This window comes from Puma concolor, chromosome E2 (assembly GCF_028749965.1).
Source record: "Puma concolor isolate L17-30 chromosome E2, mPumCon1.1.hap2, whole genome shotgun sequence".
NCBI lineage: Eukaryota > Metazoa > Chordata > Mammalia > Carnivora > Felidae > Puma > Puma concolor.
The window spans coordinates 27,820,546-27,839,100 of record NC_141681.1 but is presented as its reverse complement, the minus strand read 5'-3'; the positions used below and the strand labels follow the sequence as shown (position 1 = coordinate 27,839,100).

Below are 18,555 nucleotides of genomic sequence, written 5' to 3'. Positions count from 1 at the left end.
AGCCAAGCCAAGTTACATTCAGGTCCACTGGACTCCAGGTGTCTCACATCCACCTCCGGTGCTATTGACATTTGCCCAGGGTTGGCTTCTGCAGGCCAGTCCTGCAAACCTTTTCCCAGTTTGTGTCTGAACCTCCTGGAAATGATTAAGGAAGCTCTCCCCACTCCCAATTTTTCTTCTTCCCTCAGACCCAGTCATTTCCTCCAGGATGGAAATATTTGCATGGCCCTGCTGATTCCACATTGATAAGGGAGGCTAAGGTAGGAAGGGTGACTTCAGAGCCCAGGGTAACTATGATGCTGGGATCACCAGCTTTTCAGAATCTTCTGGAAAGCTAGGGAAAATACAGGTTCCTATGACCCTCTAAACCCTCTGCGGGACCTGGAATCTGCATGTCATAAGCTGCCTCTGAAGATTCACTAAGGTTTGAGTCCCACAGGCAGAGAGAGAAGCCCAGTTTTCCTGTCTTGCCCTATTCTCCAAGTCTAGATGCCTTGCTAGAAGGAGAGCATGGGGGTTCCTACCAGGCCCCACACCCAGCTACCACCTCATCCCGAGTTACCTGCTCGGATGCCAACCACCAGCCAGGAATTGCCTTGTCCCTGACACTTGCGGCCGGTCTCTCAGACACAGGGGGGATTAATAGGCAGCAGTGGTGCCGTGTGCAAAGGATTAGCAGGGGCCGAACAGGGGTGGGGAGGTGGTGGTGGAAGACAGGAGCTCCAGGCCCAGGCAGCCAGCAGTAACCCTCCAGGGGCCAGCAGGGATCTAGGTCCCAGGGAAGGAGCCCCATGTGGACCTGCTTGGGACACCATGAGTCACCAGGGGACCTCCCCAGGCTCCAGGGGCCCAGTTTGCCACATACCTTGACCAAGCCACAGGGTGGCCGGTGGGAGAATAACAGCTTGATGTCCCCATGTGATCCTGGGAGACTCTAGGTGGTAGAGGCTTGTCAACTGTCAGTCAGCAGGGGCAGGAGGCACACCCCAGCCCTCCAGCTTCAGATCCAGGACTCAGGCAGAGTCTCTCTGGGCCAGAGTCTTCTGCAGCTTGGCAGGACCTCAGTAGCCCCTGCCTTGGGCTCTGTCCGGTCGGCCATGGTCCCAGAGCTGGGCCTTTAGGAAGAATCCAAGGACTGAGGGATGGCTGACTGCGTGTGAGCTAGCCCCGCGAACTGAGGTCCGGCCCTAGCAGGGAGACAGAGATCTTCAGGGAGACAGGGACGGCAGCCCAGTGAAGAAGGGCTCAGCGAGATGACAAGAACTGGGTGAGAGTAGAGGAGAGGGGTAGCCATCAAGGGATGGGGACTAGGTCACCCACACCATCTCCTGAGCTCCTCCTGTGTGCCCAGCAGTGTGCACAAGCAGGGCAGAGACACGAGTGTGTCAGTGGGAGGGCAGGCAGGCCTCCATCCAGAGGGGGAGATTTGGGCCAAGCCATGAAAAGCAAGAGCTGAATGGACCGTGTTCCAGACAGAAGACACTGCAAGGGTAAAGTCCTGAGGCTGGAATGAGCCTGGATGCACCCAAGGAACAGGGAGGGGTCGGAGGGTTAGTGGGTATAACGAAGAGCGGTGGGAGATGAGATCGAGGTCGGCCAGGACAGATCACATAGGGCCCGTAAACCATGGTAAGGACTTTGGGTTTTAGTGGACGGACCAGGAAAGCCCATGATGATTTTGAACAGGGGCCAGGCACCACCTGTCCAGCTGACGTGCAGTGAGCATGTGCACTGGTCAGGAGCCTGCAGAGCAACAAATCATTCTATGACCGGATGACCCCTGGCTTCTTTCCCTCCATATATATGCACATGAGGGTCATCCACACTGGTGTATGGCCAAAGTTTGTTTATTTTCCTCGCCCTAGAACCCCCTTCTCTTCTCCCAGGCACATCTGACTTTGCCCACTCCCCAGGGGCTCCGCTGCCTCCAGGTTGCTCAGCCCAGGGAGAGAGCCACAGACCAAGCCTCACTCACACACAGTCCCATGCGATCACTCCTCCCCAGAGCCTCGTGCATGGCCCCTGTTATGCAACTCCCCAAGGTGGCTGGCATCGGAGGATGTTCTTTCTGCCAGCGAGGGCCAACAGCAATAACGGAGCTCAAGGTGGCCCCTGTGTGTCCTCCATAAATATGCCAGGCTGCAGGGGATAAGGGCTCCTCCCACAGCACCTCTGGCCAGGCCCTGGCTGGGGACAGCAAGTTCTTCAACTCTGCCCGGCCTCCAAGCAATGGCTGGTGAGATCGGTGATATTCACCCTCGCCTCTGGCTGGATGGAGGCCCATGCAGAGGTGACACGGCTTGGGCTGGTGGGTGGCAGAGGCAGAGAGAAAGGGGAGGGGGAGGAAAAGGGAGGTGTTGAGGGTGCAGCTCGGGCAACTGGGTGGCAGGTGGTGCCACTTACCCAAAAGAGGAAGCCTGGAGCTGGGAGGTGGGAGGAAGAGTTTGGAGGGGAGGGGAAATCATGAACTTTACTTTGGTAAGATGTCTGAGAGACATCCAAGTAGAAATGTGCAGTAGCTGGCGAGGGCTGTGCGTGTGTGTCTGGAGTTTGGGGAGATAGAAATGTTAGGGGCACCTGGGTGGCTCGGTCAGTTAAACATCTGACTCTCGGTTTCTGCTCAGGTCACGATCTCACAGTCAGTGAGTTGGAGCCCCACGTCAGGCTCAGCACTGACAGTGCAGAGCCTGCTTGGGATTCTCTCTCTCCCTCTCTCTGACCCTCCCCTGCTCATGCTGTCTCTGTCTCTCTCAAAATAAATAAATCAACTTTAAAAATTAAAAAAAGAGGGGCGCCTGGGTGGCGCAGTCGGTTCAGCGTCCGACTTCAGCCAGGTCACGATCTCGCGGTCCGGGAGTTCGAGCCCCGCATCAGGCTCTGGGCTGATGGCTCAGAGCCTGGAGCCTGTTTCCGATTCTGTGTCTCCCTCTCTCTCTGCTCCTCCCCCGTTCATGCTCTGTCTCTCTCTGTCCCAAAACTAAATAAACGTTGAAAAAAAAATTAAAAAAAGAAAAAGAAATGTTGGACTCATGAGCTCAGCTTCTACATGCTGTGTAAAGCCACAAGCCAGATTCAGAACCCCTGGGAAATTCAATGCAACTAAAGAAGAGAAGGGGACAAAGATGGCCCCTGGAGCCCTCTGGCACATGGGAGAGCAGAAAGCGAGCATGCTGCAAGCCAAGGGGAGTGAGGCGCTGGGGGAGGAGTAATGGCACAGGACCCTGCATGAGTGAGGCTTGGTCTGTGCCCTCCTCCCTGGGCTGAGCAACCTGGAGGCAGTGGAGCCCCTGGGGAGTGGGCAAAGCCAGATGTGACTGGGGGAAGAGTAAGGGGTTCTAGGGCGAGGAACATGAGCAAACTTTGGCCACACACCAGTTTGGATGACCCTCATGTGCACATATGTATGGAGGGAAAGAAGCCAGGCTCAAAAGACCCCAATGTCCGTATATACAAAGTTCAAAAGGGGCAAAATGAGCCTGTCTTGTCTATGGCTGCACACGTAGGTAGTAAGAGGAAAAAGAAAAGCAGCAGTCATGTGGTGACGTTATGCAGCCAGAGAGCGGTTACCTCTTGCAGGGGGTTGGAACTGGGGAGGAGCAGGTGGAAGCTTCTAGGGGCTGGCATCATTTCTTGCTTTCTTTAGCTGGCATCAATTTTTAAAAACAACTTTACTGAGGTATAATTTATAAGCCATAAAATTTTCCCATTTTAACTGTACAGCTCAATGATTTTTAGTAAATTGACTGAGCTTTGCAACCTGCACCATCCAGTTCTAGAACATTGCCGTTGTTGTCCCAATGAGACCCTTCATGCTTTTGGGAATCACTCCCCATACTCAGCCACAGCTCCCGACAGCCACTAATCAGCTTTCTGTCCCCTAAAATTGGCCTTTTTTGGACATTTTATATAAATGGATCATACAACAAGCAGACTGGTTTTTTGTCGGACTTCTTTCATTTAGCAAAATGTCTTTGAGGATCTTCCACATGGGAGCATATATCAATACCTCATTTCTTTTTAATTCTTGAGTATTCCGGGGTGCCTGAGTGGCTCAGTTGGTTAAGCATCTGTCTTGGTTTCGGCTCAGGTCATGATCTTACGGTTTCATGAGTTCAAGAACTGCATTGGGCTTTGTGCTGGTGGCATGCAGCCTGTTTGGGGTTCTCTCTCTCTGCCTCTCTCTCTGCCCCTCCCCCACTCACACTGTCTCCGTCTCTCTCAAAATAAGTAAATAAACTTAAATTTTTTTTTAATTTGGGGGGCCCTGAGTCGGTTAAGCGTCTGACTTCGGTGCAGGCCATGATCTCATGGTTCACAGGTTCAAGACCCGTGTCGGTGTCTGTACTGATAGCTCAGAGCCTGGAGCCTGCTTCAGATTCTGTGTCTCCCTCTCTCTGCCCCTTCCCTGCTCATGCTCTGTATCTCTCTCTCTCTCTCAAAAATAAATAAACAATAAAAAAAATTTAATAAACAATAATAATTTTTAATTCTTGAGTATTCCATGGTGGAATTTATTTACTCACTAGTCAATGGACTCTTGGGTTGTTGCACTTATTAGCTGTTTGAAATAATGCTGCTGTGAACATTTGCATGTAAGTTTTTGCCTGGACCTATATATTTTCAGTTCTCTTGGGAAGATTCCTAGGGGTAAAATTGCTGTTATATGGTAATTTTACGTTTCATGTTTTAAGAAACTGCTAATCAGTTTTGCAAAGTAGTACCTCTTGTCTTGACCTGAATAATAGTACACGAGCTCTCGCTTTATAAATTATTAGTTACATTCTATATTTATGCATTCTCTGTATTTTTTTATATTTTATAACGTTAAAAGAAAAATAAACTGGAGGTGGGGTGGTGAGTAGACTCAACTCCGGGAAAGTCTTCTCTGAGGAGTAGGGCTTGGGGGATGCTGTCTGGGAGCTGTATGGAGCCCTGGAGGTGGAGCAGGTAGGGAGCCAAATCCTGTGTGAACCTCACAGGAGGGGTCTCTGGACCTGTCACTCTCAGCACCTGGACAGTTGTATGTGGGGCATATGCCAATACAGGCAAACAAGTCAGACTCTCCCCAGGGTTTCCTCACATGTGGGGTCCATCACCAATGGTTGTGACCAGGATGGTGGGCAGGCCCCGGGGCTTTCAGGTGCTGGGCTTAGGCACTCATGACCTCTGTTTCCTGGGAAGGAGGGAGGGAGGCTGCAGGACTCCAGTGGGCCAGGGCTAGAATATCACCTGCTAATCCCTATCCTGCTGAGGCCACCACTCTCCCTGATCCCTTTATGCTGACCCTGGATACTGGCCACTGCTAATCGCCACCCTTGGAGACCCAAGGGCTGGCAGGCAGGCAGGGCAGTGCCCTCAGGTTTCCAGGAGAGCCCACAGTCGCCCTGCATGGCAGGACCTAGGGTCTTGCCTAACACAGAGCCTTCAGACCTAGAGAGAGACAGCGACTAGTCCAGGATCACACAGCCTGCCCTGGCTAGCCCTCGTATGGCTGCCTCCAGGGAGCCCACTTCCTTTCGGACATTTCTCAACATGCCTGGCTTGTGCTAAGGCTTGGGAGACAGCAACCTTCAGGAAAGCTGAAAGCGGGGGCCAGTTCACAGCACCCTTGCTAGCTGGCTCCTCTCCTCAGAGCCTACAGTTGCCAGGGTTGCCGAGGAGCAGGCGTCCTCACAATCAGGCTGCAGTGGGCATTGTCTCCGCAGAATGTTCCTTTGTGCTCCTACTGTATAAGGCTCTGAGGCCAGCCCATCTTCCTGCCTCTTCTCCCCACTGAGTAGTCAGAAGAGCAGAAAACCCTCATAGGCCTGTGCATCTGGGGCCTGTGCCCTGCAGACAAGGTAGCCACTGTCGGTGGGTGAGGAGCAGTGTGTCCCTTCCCCCCCACTTCTCCCCGCCCCATTCCCCATCCTCCCCATGCAGGCCTACCCCCTGAGACAGCTTCCTCAGGCCAGCCACCTTGCCCTCTCCCTGCTCCTCCATGGTCCAAGGTCCTCACTCCTCCTACCCACTTACCGCCCACCTCCCTCTCGCACCTGTAACTGGGTCAGGAAGAAAGCAAGCCGGCTCAACAAATTCTCCTAACGTTTAAATGACCGAAAGGGTGTGGGAATAGCCTCTCTTTAAAGGGAGGCACTGAGCAACCAGCAATGCTTTTGTAGTTCATATCTCTTGTAGTTCATGCCTCTCCCCTTATTTAAAACTTTCCTATGTCTCCCTGTAGAATTTTGAGTAAATGCCAGGCACTTTAGCTAAGGCCAGAAGTCCATAATTAGCTACCCAGAGGCAGACTGAGCTAAATTCTGAACCCACTTGCTGCTGCTTCTTCCTGATCATTACTTAAGAATAGAAGACTCTTACGCCTCCTCTTTTAGACCGTTCCCAACCACACACACCCTGTGCTCACCTGCCAGAGCCCTGAGCACGTCTTGTGTTTGCGCATGCGTGCGTGAGTCCGGGTGTCCCTGACACCACATGGGGAGCTCCTAGCCGAGGGTACATCGTCCATAACCGTTGGGCGAGTAGACAAATCCGCACTGGCCAAGGTCGCGCTACCCCACAGGAGAGTGTTTGGTCGGGGTGTCTCTGCTCCCCAGCCATGGCCCGCATCGTCGACCTGGTGCCCTGGAAGGACGGCTCCACCCACGTGTACGCGTCCCCGGCCATCTCGCTGCCGGTGGCGCGGACGCGCAACCAGCTGGCGGGCGTGAAGCGACAGCTGTACCACCCGGCCCTGCCCAGCCTGCGCCGCATGGACATGGACTCTGTCAGGGCCTGTCTTTCGGACGAGCACTGCCGGTCCACCACCTACTGCCGCAAAGGTCAGGCCACTTGGCTGCCGCTGGTGTCCGCGGCCCTTCTGGGCCTTTGGGAAAGGAGTGGGTGGAGGGTTTCAAGGAGAGCCCTGGTAGAGGGCAAGGCCGTCGGTGGCACATGAAAGCGTTAAAAGGGCTAGTCCCAGCTCTGTTTAGGTCTGAGCCTCTGCTTCCCTATCAGGAAAATGGGGATGATAACAGCGCCTGCCTCGCAAGGTTACCGTGAGATTAAAACAAGCCAAGAGAAGCACTTAACGTAGTGCCCGGCACATAGTACGTGCGCAACAATGTGGCGGTTGTTATTCAGAGAGAGAGAGCTGTGCAGAAGTCAGTTGTCGCAGTAGTAGGAGTGATAATAAAAGCAATAATGACAGCTTCTGCCCAACCTGCTCTCCAGATTGGAAAGAGGAACAGCCTCCTCACGCTTACCGTGAATGGGAGGAGGACCTGAGCGTCTTTGGGGTGAAAAGGCCACATAGGCCCAAGGAGTAAGTCTTCATCCATTGAGCGGCTTGGGTGTGGAGGTGGGGGTGCCTGTGAATGAATGAATGAATGAATGAATGAATGCATGAATGCATGCATGGATACAGGAATACACATTCATTTCCACACATTTATTAAGCACTTGCTTGGTGCCTGACACTGAGCTGCGGCAACGGGGAAGCAAAGGTGTCCTAGCTAGAGGGAACAGCATGTACAGGGACCTGGAAAAGAAAAGCTGCAGGAGGTGTTGGGTGAACTTGGGGGGGGGGGGGTTGGTTGAGCCAAAGGGTAAAGTTGGTGATCACAGTAGGAGCTGGGGAGGGGAGAAGGGCACAGCTCAGAAAGGGCCCTGTTGCTAAGCTCAGGGGTCTGGACTTGGGAGAGAAAGAGGAACCTCTGAAGACCTGAAGCAGAAAAGAAGTCTGAGCATTCTGGGGGTGGGGAGGGGGTGGAGGATAGCCCAGAGGGACCAGAGGTGGATAAGGGGGGTGGGTGTTAAGACACCGGGAGGGAACACAGTCTTCAGGAAGGAGTGACAGTGTCTTGGCCACAGGAGAGGGTTTCGGAAGGTATTTAGGAGATAAAGTAACAGGATTTGGTAACAGAGTGGGTGCCGAGCAAGAGCAGGGAGTCTGGAATGAGGCCCAGGTTGCAGCTGAGGTGACAGGTGGGGTGAGGGTGTCAGAGACTGCATGGAGACCTCCAGAGGTCCCGTGCAGAGCCCTGCAGGGACCAAGATGGGACATGCCAGAGGTGGGTGGGGAGGTGGGGAGGAGGGAGGGATGGAAGGTGAAGTGGGGTCCCCCCACCTGTCCCTCTATGAGGGAGCAGCCACGGGGCTCCCACTAACTGCTGCGTGGGAAGGCTCTTGGAAACCAGCAATTTACATTTTTAGGGAACGCTCTTGATTTAGATATGTATTTTATGGCAAGTATATGCTTTTAATAAAAGTAATCAAGTCACAGCTTCAAAATTCAAAATGCTGTAATAATGTACGTTTTAACACCTTGCCGCCTCCACTCTCCACCTCTGCTGATTTACAGGTGTCCATCTAGTTCCTAATATATCCTTCCATTGTTTATTAATGCAAATACAAATATATGTACTTCTGCTCCCTAACTTTTTACTATGAGTGTATTCAAACATAGAGAAAAGTTGGAAGGATAATACTATGGACACCGGTTGCCTTCCACCTGCTTCGGGTACTGTATTACCATATTTGATTCTTCTCTCTCTAACACACACACACACACTCTCCCACACTCTTCAGCAAGCAGCTCCCACTGCTAACAGCCTCCTCTGTGACACAATACCATTATCACATCTAGGAAAGTTAACAATAATTCCCTAACACATAATATGTGGTCTATATTTAAATGTCCCAAATGACCCCTAAAGATATCTCATAGCTTTAAAATCCTTTTGGGGGCACCTGGGTGTTGGTTGAGCGTCCAACTCTTCGTTTCTGCTCAAGTCATGATCTCACAGTTTCGTGACTTTGAGCCCCATCTAGCTCTGTGCTTGCAGCCTGGAGCCTGCTTGGGATTCTCTTTCTCCCTCTCTCTGCCCTTCCCCACGTGCTCTTTCTCTCTCAAAAAAAAAAACAAAACAAAACAAAACAAAAAAAAACAAAAACAAAAACAAAAAAACAATAAAATAAAATAAAATAAAATAAAATAAAATAAAATAAAGGGGCACCTGGGTGGCTCAGTCGGTTAAGCGGCCGACTTCAGCTCAGGTCATGATCTCACGGTCCGTGAGTTCAAGCCCTGCGTCGGGCTCTGTGCTGACAGCACAGAGCCTGGAGCCTGTTTCAGATTCTGTGTCTCCCTCTCTCTGACCCTCCCCCATTCATGCTCTGTCTCTCTCTGTCTCAAAAATAAATAAATGTTTAAAAAAAAATTTTTTTTAATTAAAAATTAAATAAATAAATAAAATAAAATAAAATAAAATTCCTTCTGGAACCAGACTGCAATCTAGGATTGTGCATTGCAACTGGGTGTTACATATCTTTAGTTTCAGTCTGAAATAGTCTGCCCACTTTCCATTTTTCCCTCATATCGACTTTTTAGAGTTCAAAATAGTTACATGATAGACAGTCCTACATTGTGAATGCGAGTGATTGTTTCCTTAGGGTGTTGTTTACCTTGACTGTTTTCTGTAAACGAGAAGCTGGTTGGGGAGGCTTGATTAACCAGGTAAAACATCGCTGGCCAGAATCTTGCATGCTTGCCATAGTGCTTCAGCAGGAGGCACATAATGTTGTTATCCTGCTATTCGTGATGCCAAGTTTGATGACATGGTTAAGGTGATGACCTGAATGTATATTCTTCTCTGCCTCCAATCTCCTCAGTTTTGTGCTTTAAAGCAAAAGGTAGCATACAGCATATACTCTTCTGCACCTTGGAGGTCCTGTATCGAGAATTTCCTGTTTATTTTAAGTAGCTGCATAGCCAGGATGTATCAGAGTGTATTTAACAAGTCCTTGAATGAGACACTTGAGCTATTCCCGGCCATTTTCTCTTACGAACAATGTTGAAATGGGTAGATCTTTTACTCATATCATTTCCCAGTTGTGTACCTGTAATGTGGGATAAATTCCCAGAAGTAGGACTCGGGTCCAAAGTAGAGGAGACACCTACCTCTTTCCTCCTTTTTCTTCTTCAGATGACTTTGACAACGCCTACTTCACACTTTTCGGTGTCCCCAATAAACCTCTGCAGTGCTTGGTGAGTGTCCTTTGCTTCTGGCCCTGGGTTTGCTCAGGGGAGACGGTGTGAAGGCCCTGCCTGTGCCCAGCCCCAAGTACCTCTGGTTCTCCAGCTGCCTGCTTGTGGCCCTTCCCCCTTCCCATCTCCTTTAGGGGCTTCAAGGCCCTCCATCAGGCCCATGGGTCAGATGGGCCAAGTTATCAGCTCCTGTCTATGGGGCGGTCTGGGTCGCCCCCCAGGCTTCGGCACCTACCACGCGGCCCTGACTCCCATCGCCCGGCAGGACATCACCGAAACCGGCCGGAGACTCCGAAACAGGTGCCATGAGGGAAAGCTGGTACCCATCGCGCCGGGCATCAACCGGGTGAACTGGCCTTGTTTCACTCGCGCCATTGAGGACTGGTCCCGCTTCGTGTCCTCGGCTGGCGAGTTCAAGCTGCCCTGCCTGAACAAGAGGGGTCAGTCTACTGGGCGCGGAGGATGCCATAAGGCGGGAGAGACCCGGGAAGCCAACTGCGGCTGGGGGCTGAGGGGGGCGGCATCAGGTGGGCTGTGGCAAGGACAGCGGGGAAGCTGAGGAGCAGCTGGGCACAGAGAGTGAGCGGGACCGAAATGGGCTGAGGGACAGGGAGGTGGGGTTCGTCTTGTGGAGGAGGCAGGGGCCAGGCCCACGCCAGAGGACGCCATTGGGGCGGAGGCTGCGCGCGGGGCTGGTTCTGGGGCCCTTGGAGCAGGGTTTGGAGGCGGGGCTTGTTCTGGCGGGGCAGGGGAGGCGGGACTGGCTCAAATAACAAGTGTGTGGGCGTGGTTTGATCTAGGGGCGGGCTCAGGTAAGAGCGGGGGCGGAGTTTGTCCGCGGAGGGCTGGGGGCTGCAGATGGGCGGTCTCTCCGCAGTGGAGAGTTTCAGTGGCTACGCCGTGCGGTACTTGAAGCCCGAGGTGACCCAGAACTGGCGGGTAAGGAGGGCTGCGCGCTGACCTGTCCCTGGGGACCAGGGGGTGGGGAAGGAGAGGCTAACACGGGGGTCGGGGAGGGGAAAAGACGCCCAGGCAGGGTTTCCCAGTCCCCAGGGCTAAGATCTCCGGCAGAGAGCAATGTGCGGGGCGGGGGCGGGGGTCAGTGTCCCCCTAGATTCACGGACCCCCCATTCCTCTGGCCCTGCGCCAGTACTGTCTCAACCAGAACCCCAGCCTGGACCGCTACGGACAGAAGCCCCTGCCTTTCGACACCCTGTAAGTGACGGCACAGGCCCCGGGACCCCATACCTCAGGGAGGGAGGATGGGCCTCAGAGTACATGGCCATCTTCTTCAGAGTACACTTAGTGACTCTTGAAACTGTGAGACCTAGGAAGAACTGCTGGGCTCCAATACACCTCCAAAAAATTGCAGTCTCAAAATGAATGGGTGTTTAATTCCTATCAATCGGAACACCCTGTCGCCCAGTCCCCCCTGGCAACCCCACCCTTTCGGAGTGGAGGCCTTAGGTGGGACGAGGGTGGACTTTAGTAATCCTTCTGGTGGGATGGCGCTTCTGGAGATGGGAGTGAGGTTCCTGGATAGGGTCGCCCTTCCCCACCTCGGGCTCACCTTCCTCCTCCGTTTTTCACAGGAATGCTTACCGACGCTTCGGCTCAATCTACAGGTAGGGGAGTGACCCCGCCCCTGCTCGCACCTAGCCACTCGCCCGTTGGGGCTGTGCCTCTGCCGCCTCTGGACTCTGGGGATTCTCAGACCCCACTGCACCCACGGGGCCTCGCACCAAGGGATTGGTACCTCCTGGGTGATATTGGGGGACTGAGTTGCCTCCCTCCTAAGAGATCCTCGCCAGGCAAAAGGATGGCCTGCTGGGAGATGGGGGGGGAGCAGGGTGCCTGTCTCACCAGATTTGGCTCAGACTAGGCCAAAAGGAGGAGGGCTTACCAGGGAGGAAAGCGGCTGGAAAACTAAACAGGCACGTAAGACACATGATGGAAAGAACTGAGAGTTTGCCTTCCAGGATGTGGATAGGTGGTAAGGGCTGAGGCTCATGTTCCCAGCAGGAGTGTGCAAGGTATTCAGGCATCTTCATCATTTGGTCATCTCCCACCTACCCAGCCCCCTTCCCTCCACGGCAGCAGTACCAGACTCCTGGGTATCATCCAAAGGACCAGCACAACCAGGCACTCCACACCTTTGCTGCTGCTGTTGCTGGGCCTAGATAATCCTTCCCTCTCTGCCTGGAAAATCCCTCCCCACCCTTGAAAGCCCAGCCTAGATGTTCCATCCTTCTTGAAGGCTTTGCTGATCCCCTGCCTCTCCCCTCTAGCTTAAACCCCCTTGGGTCGCTCACCACATGTGCACGCATATCTGACAGCATGCAGACTATGGCATTATACTTATCGTTGGAGAGCTTGCCTTCTCTCACCCACCCTGTGCACACACAAGGGAATGCTTTCTGATTTCTTACTGCTACATAGTGCCTGCTAGAGCAGGTGCACTAAATGTTTGAAAAATGAGCAAAGCAGTACATTATTTGTAATCAATGGGAAACAAAAGATGAGGCAAGGTGAAAGCGGAGGAGGGGGGGCTTGAAAGTCAAGCAGAGTCACTGAAAATATATAAATAAAAGGAAACAGGGAGCCATTGAAGGCTCTTGAGCCATAGAAAGGCAGGATGGAAGGTGTGTTTTCAGAGCCTCGAGGACAGGGTGGTGGGTTTGGGGGAAAAACCTAGAGAAGGACAGCCTGACTTTCCAGGACACCCTGGAGGCCCCTGCCTCACCCCTGTTTCTCTCCACAGTCGTGTCAACTACCTCACCCCCTGGCATTAATCTGTGAAAAGGAAGCCAGTCCTCAGGCTGCTGGGCTGTGCCATCTCCGGTTCTCCAGCAGGACAGAGCGGGTATGGTGGCACCACCCATCTCCCTAAAAGTTCAGCCGGACTGGAAATAAACCTAATGCTCCCCCAGGAAGGAACCAGGCACATATGTGCGTGTGTGTGTGTGTGTGTGTGTGTTGTACGGACTGGGAGAGGGGTCAGTACCTCAGGATGATGATGTCCTACCTTTACCTGTCTCCTGCCAACTCCTGAGGAGTGGTGGGAGGCTGGAGAAAGCTGTCTCATGACCCCAGGTAGAGAGTCAGAGTCTAAGCCCCAGGGCTCAGCCAGGGGTGAGGTGTAGAGATAGGCTGCCTGCAAAATGGGTTTTCCCTATGCCCCATCCCCTGCTTGCAGCCTCACAACTAGGCTCCCTCCACTTCAGATGCTGAACTTGGGCCCGGGTCAAAAGGGATTGTTAGACACCTCTCTCAAAAGCTTCCACCATACCAATATACTCTGGTGGGGGGCTTCTCTGGGCCTGGCAGGCTCTGGTGGCCTAGAGGCAGCCTCTGGGTGTAGAGCAAGCATTGTCTGCTCTATCCACAGAGCTTCAGGACTAGCCCTCATCTGTCCAAACTACAGAGAGGAAAGCACGATGTCCTGGGGCCAGCCATAGGCAGTCCTGGGCCAGGGCCAGGATAACCGAACTCAAAGGGGTTAAGGAAGAGTGTCTCTGGCATGGTTAGAGAGCCAGGATAAATGTTGAGCTCCCAGACCTTCTAGATACCCCATCCACATCCCACTTGGTGGGCAGTGTGCAAGGACAGATCCCAATCAGGTAAATAGCCACCCAGCTCAAAGACTGTTTGAACAAGACTCTGCTGCTAGGATCTGGAACCTCAAGGATCCATGAACCTTGTGAGATCATGAACAAAATGATGTGTCCACCCACATATACATTTTCTCATGGAGAGGCTCCTTGTTGTCATCTGATTTTCTGGAGAGTCAGCGTCCACAAAGGTTAGGTTACTTACACCCTCCCCATCTCCTTCCACTAATATTTACTGAGCACCTACTGCATGCAGGCCAGGTCTCACGTGGAAGGAATTTTTTTTTAATTTTTTTTTAACATTTATTCATTTTTGAGAGTGAGAGAGACAGAGCATGAGTGGGGGAGGGGCAGAGAGAGAGGGAGACACAGGATCAGAAGCAGGCTCCAGGCTCCGAGCTGTCAGCACAGAGCCCGATGCGGGGCTCAAACTCACAGACTCTGAGATCATGACCTGAGCTGAAGTCAGATGCTCAACCGACTGAGCCACCCAGGCACCCCTCATGTGGAAGGAATTTAAAGACTACTACCAACCTCTTATTTCTGGAGCCTATATTACACTATTCAGAACACAATGCCATGTGGCTCATTTATCTCCTCCAGACCTCATGCCCTATAAACACTCTGCAAAGCGACCAGAACCAACGCTATCCCATATCACAGATGGGAAAACTGAGGCCCAGATCAGGAAGTCATTCACCTCCAGCCAAACCCAGGGCTCAGGACTCAAAGAAAGTCCCAGTATTTGACACGGTATTCATGTATAGTTTGCACTCAAGATTTGTAGAATAAATTATTTCCCAGAATGGGAAGTCTTTTATTCAATCTCGGGTAAAAAAACAAGGAGATGAGTTGTGTTGTTTTCTGATAATGCAGACAGAGGCTGCCTAACAGACACTAGGCTTTTTTAAATTTCTTTTAGGGGTGGAGGTGATGGGTACTATCCTTATACCGAGGTAAGGAACCATGGTGTCTGTCCTCATGTGTGGGGTTCTGCTGACAACAGAGCCGGAACATGGGGAGGAGCAGACAGGAAGAAGTAAGCAGACCACAGAGTCCCTGCATCCTTGAGGGCCTATTCAGAAGGCACCCAGCCTCCTGCCATTTCATGCAGGAAGAAACCCTTTCCTCCAAGCCCAAAGGGCAGTCCACCTGGCTTGAACCTTGGGAAACCACAGGCAGAACCTCGTGAGGTGTCAGAGCCACATTCTGCAGCCCTGAGTGCCACCCCCAGCATGACAGCTCCGAGAATGGATAGATTTGCCCAAAGCTCACATCACAACAGTCCTGCCCTGTGTGGGTCTTGGGACAGCCAAAAGGCATGCTTCAGTATTCCAGTGAGAATCAAGTCCCTGGGAGTTTTTTCCTGGCCCTGCTTCCTTGACACTGAATGACTGGGCAAGGCCCTCCAGGAATTTGGCCCAGCAGATATTTGAGGCCTTGTCTCACCCAGTGCTGGGTGTGGGAAAGACACAGACCAGATGCCATCCCTGCCTGTGAGGTGCTTCCAGTCCTAGTAGGAGGAAGGCAGGCCCAGCTGATTCAAACCTGAAAGCAGAAGGTGAGAATGTGGGCACACCTAGGCCACGTTCCTCAAGCCCAAGACACTGTGAATGGTAACCCACACCAGCAGTTTAATTTGGTTCTTGCCCACCAGGTATACACTGAATCCTGATTCCATAGGCATAAAAACATGTGCCCAAGAATGAAGAAAATACAGAGTAGATGAGCATCAACGAGCCTGATTCGCTATGCACTTTCTATTTTTTTAAGTTTATTTATTTATTTTTTAAGTAATCTCTATGCCCAACATGGGGCTCAGACTCAGGACCCCAAGATCAAGAGCCAAACACTCTTCTGACTGAGCCAGCCAGGTACCCCCGCACTTTCTAGTTTTTAAGCACGAGATAATGTATGAAGTAAGCACTTTGCAGACACCATGAGATGGGTAATTTTAAACCTGTGTTATGAATGACGAAATGGACTCAGGGAGGTTAAATGACTGGCCCAAGGTCACACTGCTGGTGATTGGCAGAGCTGGGAATTGAAGCCAGCATCCCTGACCCTCGAGCCTGCAGCCACCACATTCCACCGCCTTTCTGCGATGAGAGAGATACAAGCCAAGAGTGGGGAAGAAACCAGAGGGGGCTTCCTGGGGGTGAACACATTTGTTAACCCCATCCAGAGGCCAAGAGATGGGAAAAGCCCCATTCCTACCCAACCTGGGGCCACTGTGCCCTGGCCTCAAAGCCCTCTCAGCCTCAGGAGGCTTTACTCATCAAGAGATCATGTTAGGGGCACCTGGGTGGCTCAGTCGGTTAAGCATCCGACTTCAGCTCAGGCCATGATCTCACGGTTTGTGGGTTCGAGCCCCTCATTGGGCTCTGTGCTGACAGCTCAGAGCTTGGAGCCTGCTTCGGATTCTGTGTCTCGCTCTGTCTCTGCCCCTCCCCTGCTCACGTTCTGTCTCTCTCTGTCTCAAAAATAAATAAAACATTAAAAAAATTTTTTAAATAATTTCTATTGGGAAAGCAATAATTTAAAAATCAATCAATCAATCAATCACGTTAGAAATCCTCCCTATGGCCTCTGCCCTGGAGACTGTCCAGCTTCCATGGCCCCACCTGCAGGTGTTTTGGCCAGTCCCCAGCCCACCTCCCTGGCCCTGGGCCTCAAGGCATTACTCCAACACAACCCCCCCCCCCACCAGACTCCTTGCTGTTCTGAACACAGCAGGCTCTTGTCTGCCCTTTGTTCAAAGCCTTCATCCTACCTGAAATGCTTTCTGCACTTCTTCCTAACCAAATCCTACCATTTCTCCCAAGCAGGGCTCCCTCCAGGCCTCCCCTCTCCCCCCCCCCCCCCAGTCTTCCCCAAGACCATGAGGACCTGACAGTAGCTATTTTGGGGGGACTGACTCCTAGCCTCTGGCCCACAGTTGGTTCTAAGGAAACACTGCACTTGGTGGCTCCTTTCCTCTGAGTGAACGCGGGTGCTCAGGAATGGGGCCTGGGGCCCCCCAACACCAACAGTCAGATCTGGACTAAATGAAACAATTACTACAAAGTAATAGTTGTGTTTATTACAAAGTAACACAATACACATCCTTACCCAGGGCCTGGGGCGGGCAATGGGGATGGATCAAGGGTCAGGGAGGACTCACATATGATATTTTGTGCTAAAAGTCAGCAGCTCTGACATTTCTGACCCTACCGTTTGATACATGAAAACCTCAAAAGTCCCTCATCTGAAGTTTCAGTTTCATGCCCTGCAGCACCCGCTCAGTGCCCAGCAAGCTGCCGGTACTGGTAATGCTTGTGGATGAACAGAGGCAGGAATGCAGACCTAGGTTTGGGGCTGCACACACACAGCGAAGGGGGAGACCCCGAGCGCACCCCCTATTCTCACCCCTTCCCTTGACCTCCTTTTCAGGGCTCTGAGGAGGACTGGGCATTCTGGGCCTGGAATCTTGGTAGATTTGTGAAAATCAATAGCGGCCAAGGCTTTTCCTGGAGCCGTGACCTTCAAGGAACAAAGAAAGTACCCGTTTGAGGATGGGATGTGGAACTTATCACAGGCGAGCCTGGCCCAGGCTGGGAGGCCCCGGGCAAACGTCCAAAGCCTGAACAGCCCATGGTCCTGGCTGAGGCCTGCTCCAGAGGAGGGAATGAGGTGGGGAGGTAGAAAGTCAGGACGGAGGACTGGAGACAGAGGTTTCCACAAAGGCGTCTGAGGAGGCCTAGGCTCTTTATGGAGCTGCTTCTGCACGGATGGGGAGACAGAACACAGCAGCTTTAATCCCTTTGGGAGTCAAGGGCCCACCAGAGGGCTGGCCGCCCCCTCTGCCGGATGGTGAAGAGCTTTCCTGCTGCCCTGGCCAGACCGGGTGCCGGCACCAGTCCCAGCCATTGTGCCTGGCTTCCTGGCCCACAAAGAGTGGGTTGGAACCAGAGCCCCAGGCTTCAGCGGCCAGAGCTTGAGGCTTGTGAAGTTCAGAGCCGAGGGCTGTCCCAGCCTCTCTATCTGTTCCCCACCAGGCCAGACCCCACAATTCCAGGCCTCTCTCATCACCAAATGCATGGCTTTGGGATCTCAGGGGTCAGCCCAAAGGGCATACTCAAGTGCGCCCTGCCCATCTCATGGAGATGCTATGAGGCTGTGACCAGCCGGCAGAAGAAAAGGGTCTTATGAGTGGCATGGTGTGTAGGGGTGGGGAGAGCCCTGACATTCAGATGGGAGAGTTAGGCCAGCTCCCTTCGGCCTCTGGCCTCCCACTGTTCTGCTTTCCTGAGTGGCCGCTACATGCCAAACCCTCCACACAGGCCATTTCACTGTGCCCTCACCCTACACCCAGAGGACAGCAGCATCTAGCTCCATTTCACCGATGAGGAAAATGAGGCTTGAGAAGTCCCACCACCTGCCCAATGCTTTGTTGCTGCTGAGTGGCAGAGCGGGACTCTAGCCAGGTCTGACTGTGGTGCTCTTCACCACAACATCACGCCACTGCCACCATGGCTTGCGAGCACAGGCTCCACCCCCAGAGAGCAGGGTCCTCCCCACCCCACCCCCCCCCCCCCGACCCCTGTGCAGGGCCAAGCCCACAGCCAGCCACACAGTGGGAGAGTGACAAAGCTATTGAGATGACAGGCTTCCTATGAAAGTCATCTTTGAGGGCCCAGCCTGCCCTGGCAATGACTTCTAGGACCTGGGAGAATGCCACCACCCCTGCCCCACCCCACCAGTGCAGCACGTCTGTCCCCAGGAGGGGGTGGGGGATGGGGTGGTACTAATTCCAAAATGGGGGGTTTATGTCGGCCTCTCCCTCTTGTTCCTCTCAGCTCTGTCATCCAGGTGTCACCTCTCACCCCAAGCAACCACCCTCTTCCTATCCTGTCAGTGGTTGGGGCAAAGGGAATG

General features: G+C 52.8%; 2 protein-coding genes across 8 annotated transcripts in view; one reads left to right on the top strand and one right to left on the bottom strand.

The window, feature by feature from the left end:
* CNGB1 (cyclic nucleotide gated channel subunit beta 1) overlaps positions 1–11,004 on the bottom strand; it is an 86,842-nt gene extending 75,838 nt beyond the window's left edge. The window contains exons 1-4 of one of the 5 annotated variants that reach the window (XM_086689311.1): positions 10,263–11,004; positions 9,445–9,879; positions 7,245–7,349; positions 866–1,187 (exon numbers count right to left, since the gene is read on the bottom strand). The gene's annotated coding sequence lies outside the window, so the exon portion shown is untranslated. Of the gene's footprint in view, positions 1–562; positions 784–865; positions 1,188–7,244; positions 7,350–9,444 lie in introns of those variants that run through there. The other 4 variants (XM_086689310.1, XM_086689314.1, XM_086689309.1 and 1 more) reach the window with 4 other exon arrangements.
* On the top strand, positions 5,852–12,969 carry SPMIP8 (sperm microtubule inner protein 8). 3 transcript variants are annotated; one of them, XM_086689318.1, is made up of 7 exons: positions 5,852–6,821; positions 9,966–10,027; positions 10,293–10,467; positions 10,905–10,966; positions 11,193–11,242; positions 11,620–11,652; positions 12,789–12,969. In XM_086689318.1, exons 1-7 carry the CDS (start codon positions 6,599–6,601, stop codon positions 12,817–12,819), a joined length of 636 nt encoding a protein of 211 aa, XP_086545444.1. In that variant the 5' UTR covers positions 5,852–6,598; the 3' UTR covers positions 12,820–12,969. The 3 variants fall into 3 exon arrangements, with proteins under 3 accessions (XP_086545444.1, XP_086545443.1, XP_086545442.1); XM_086689317.1 differs by having other exon boundaries at positions 11,178–11,242; XM_086689316.1 differs by lacking the exon at positions 10,905–10,966.
* The last annotated feature ends 5,586 nt before the right edge of the window (positions 12,970–18,555 follow it).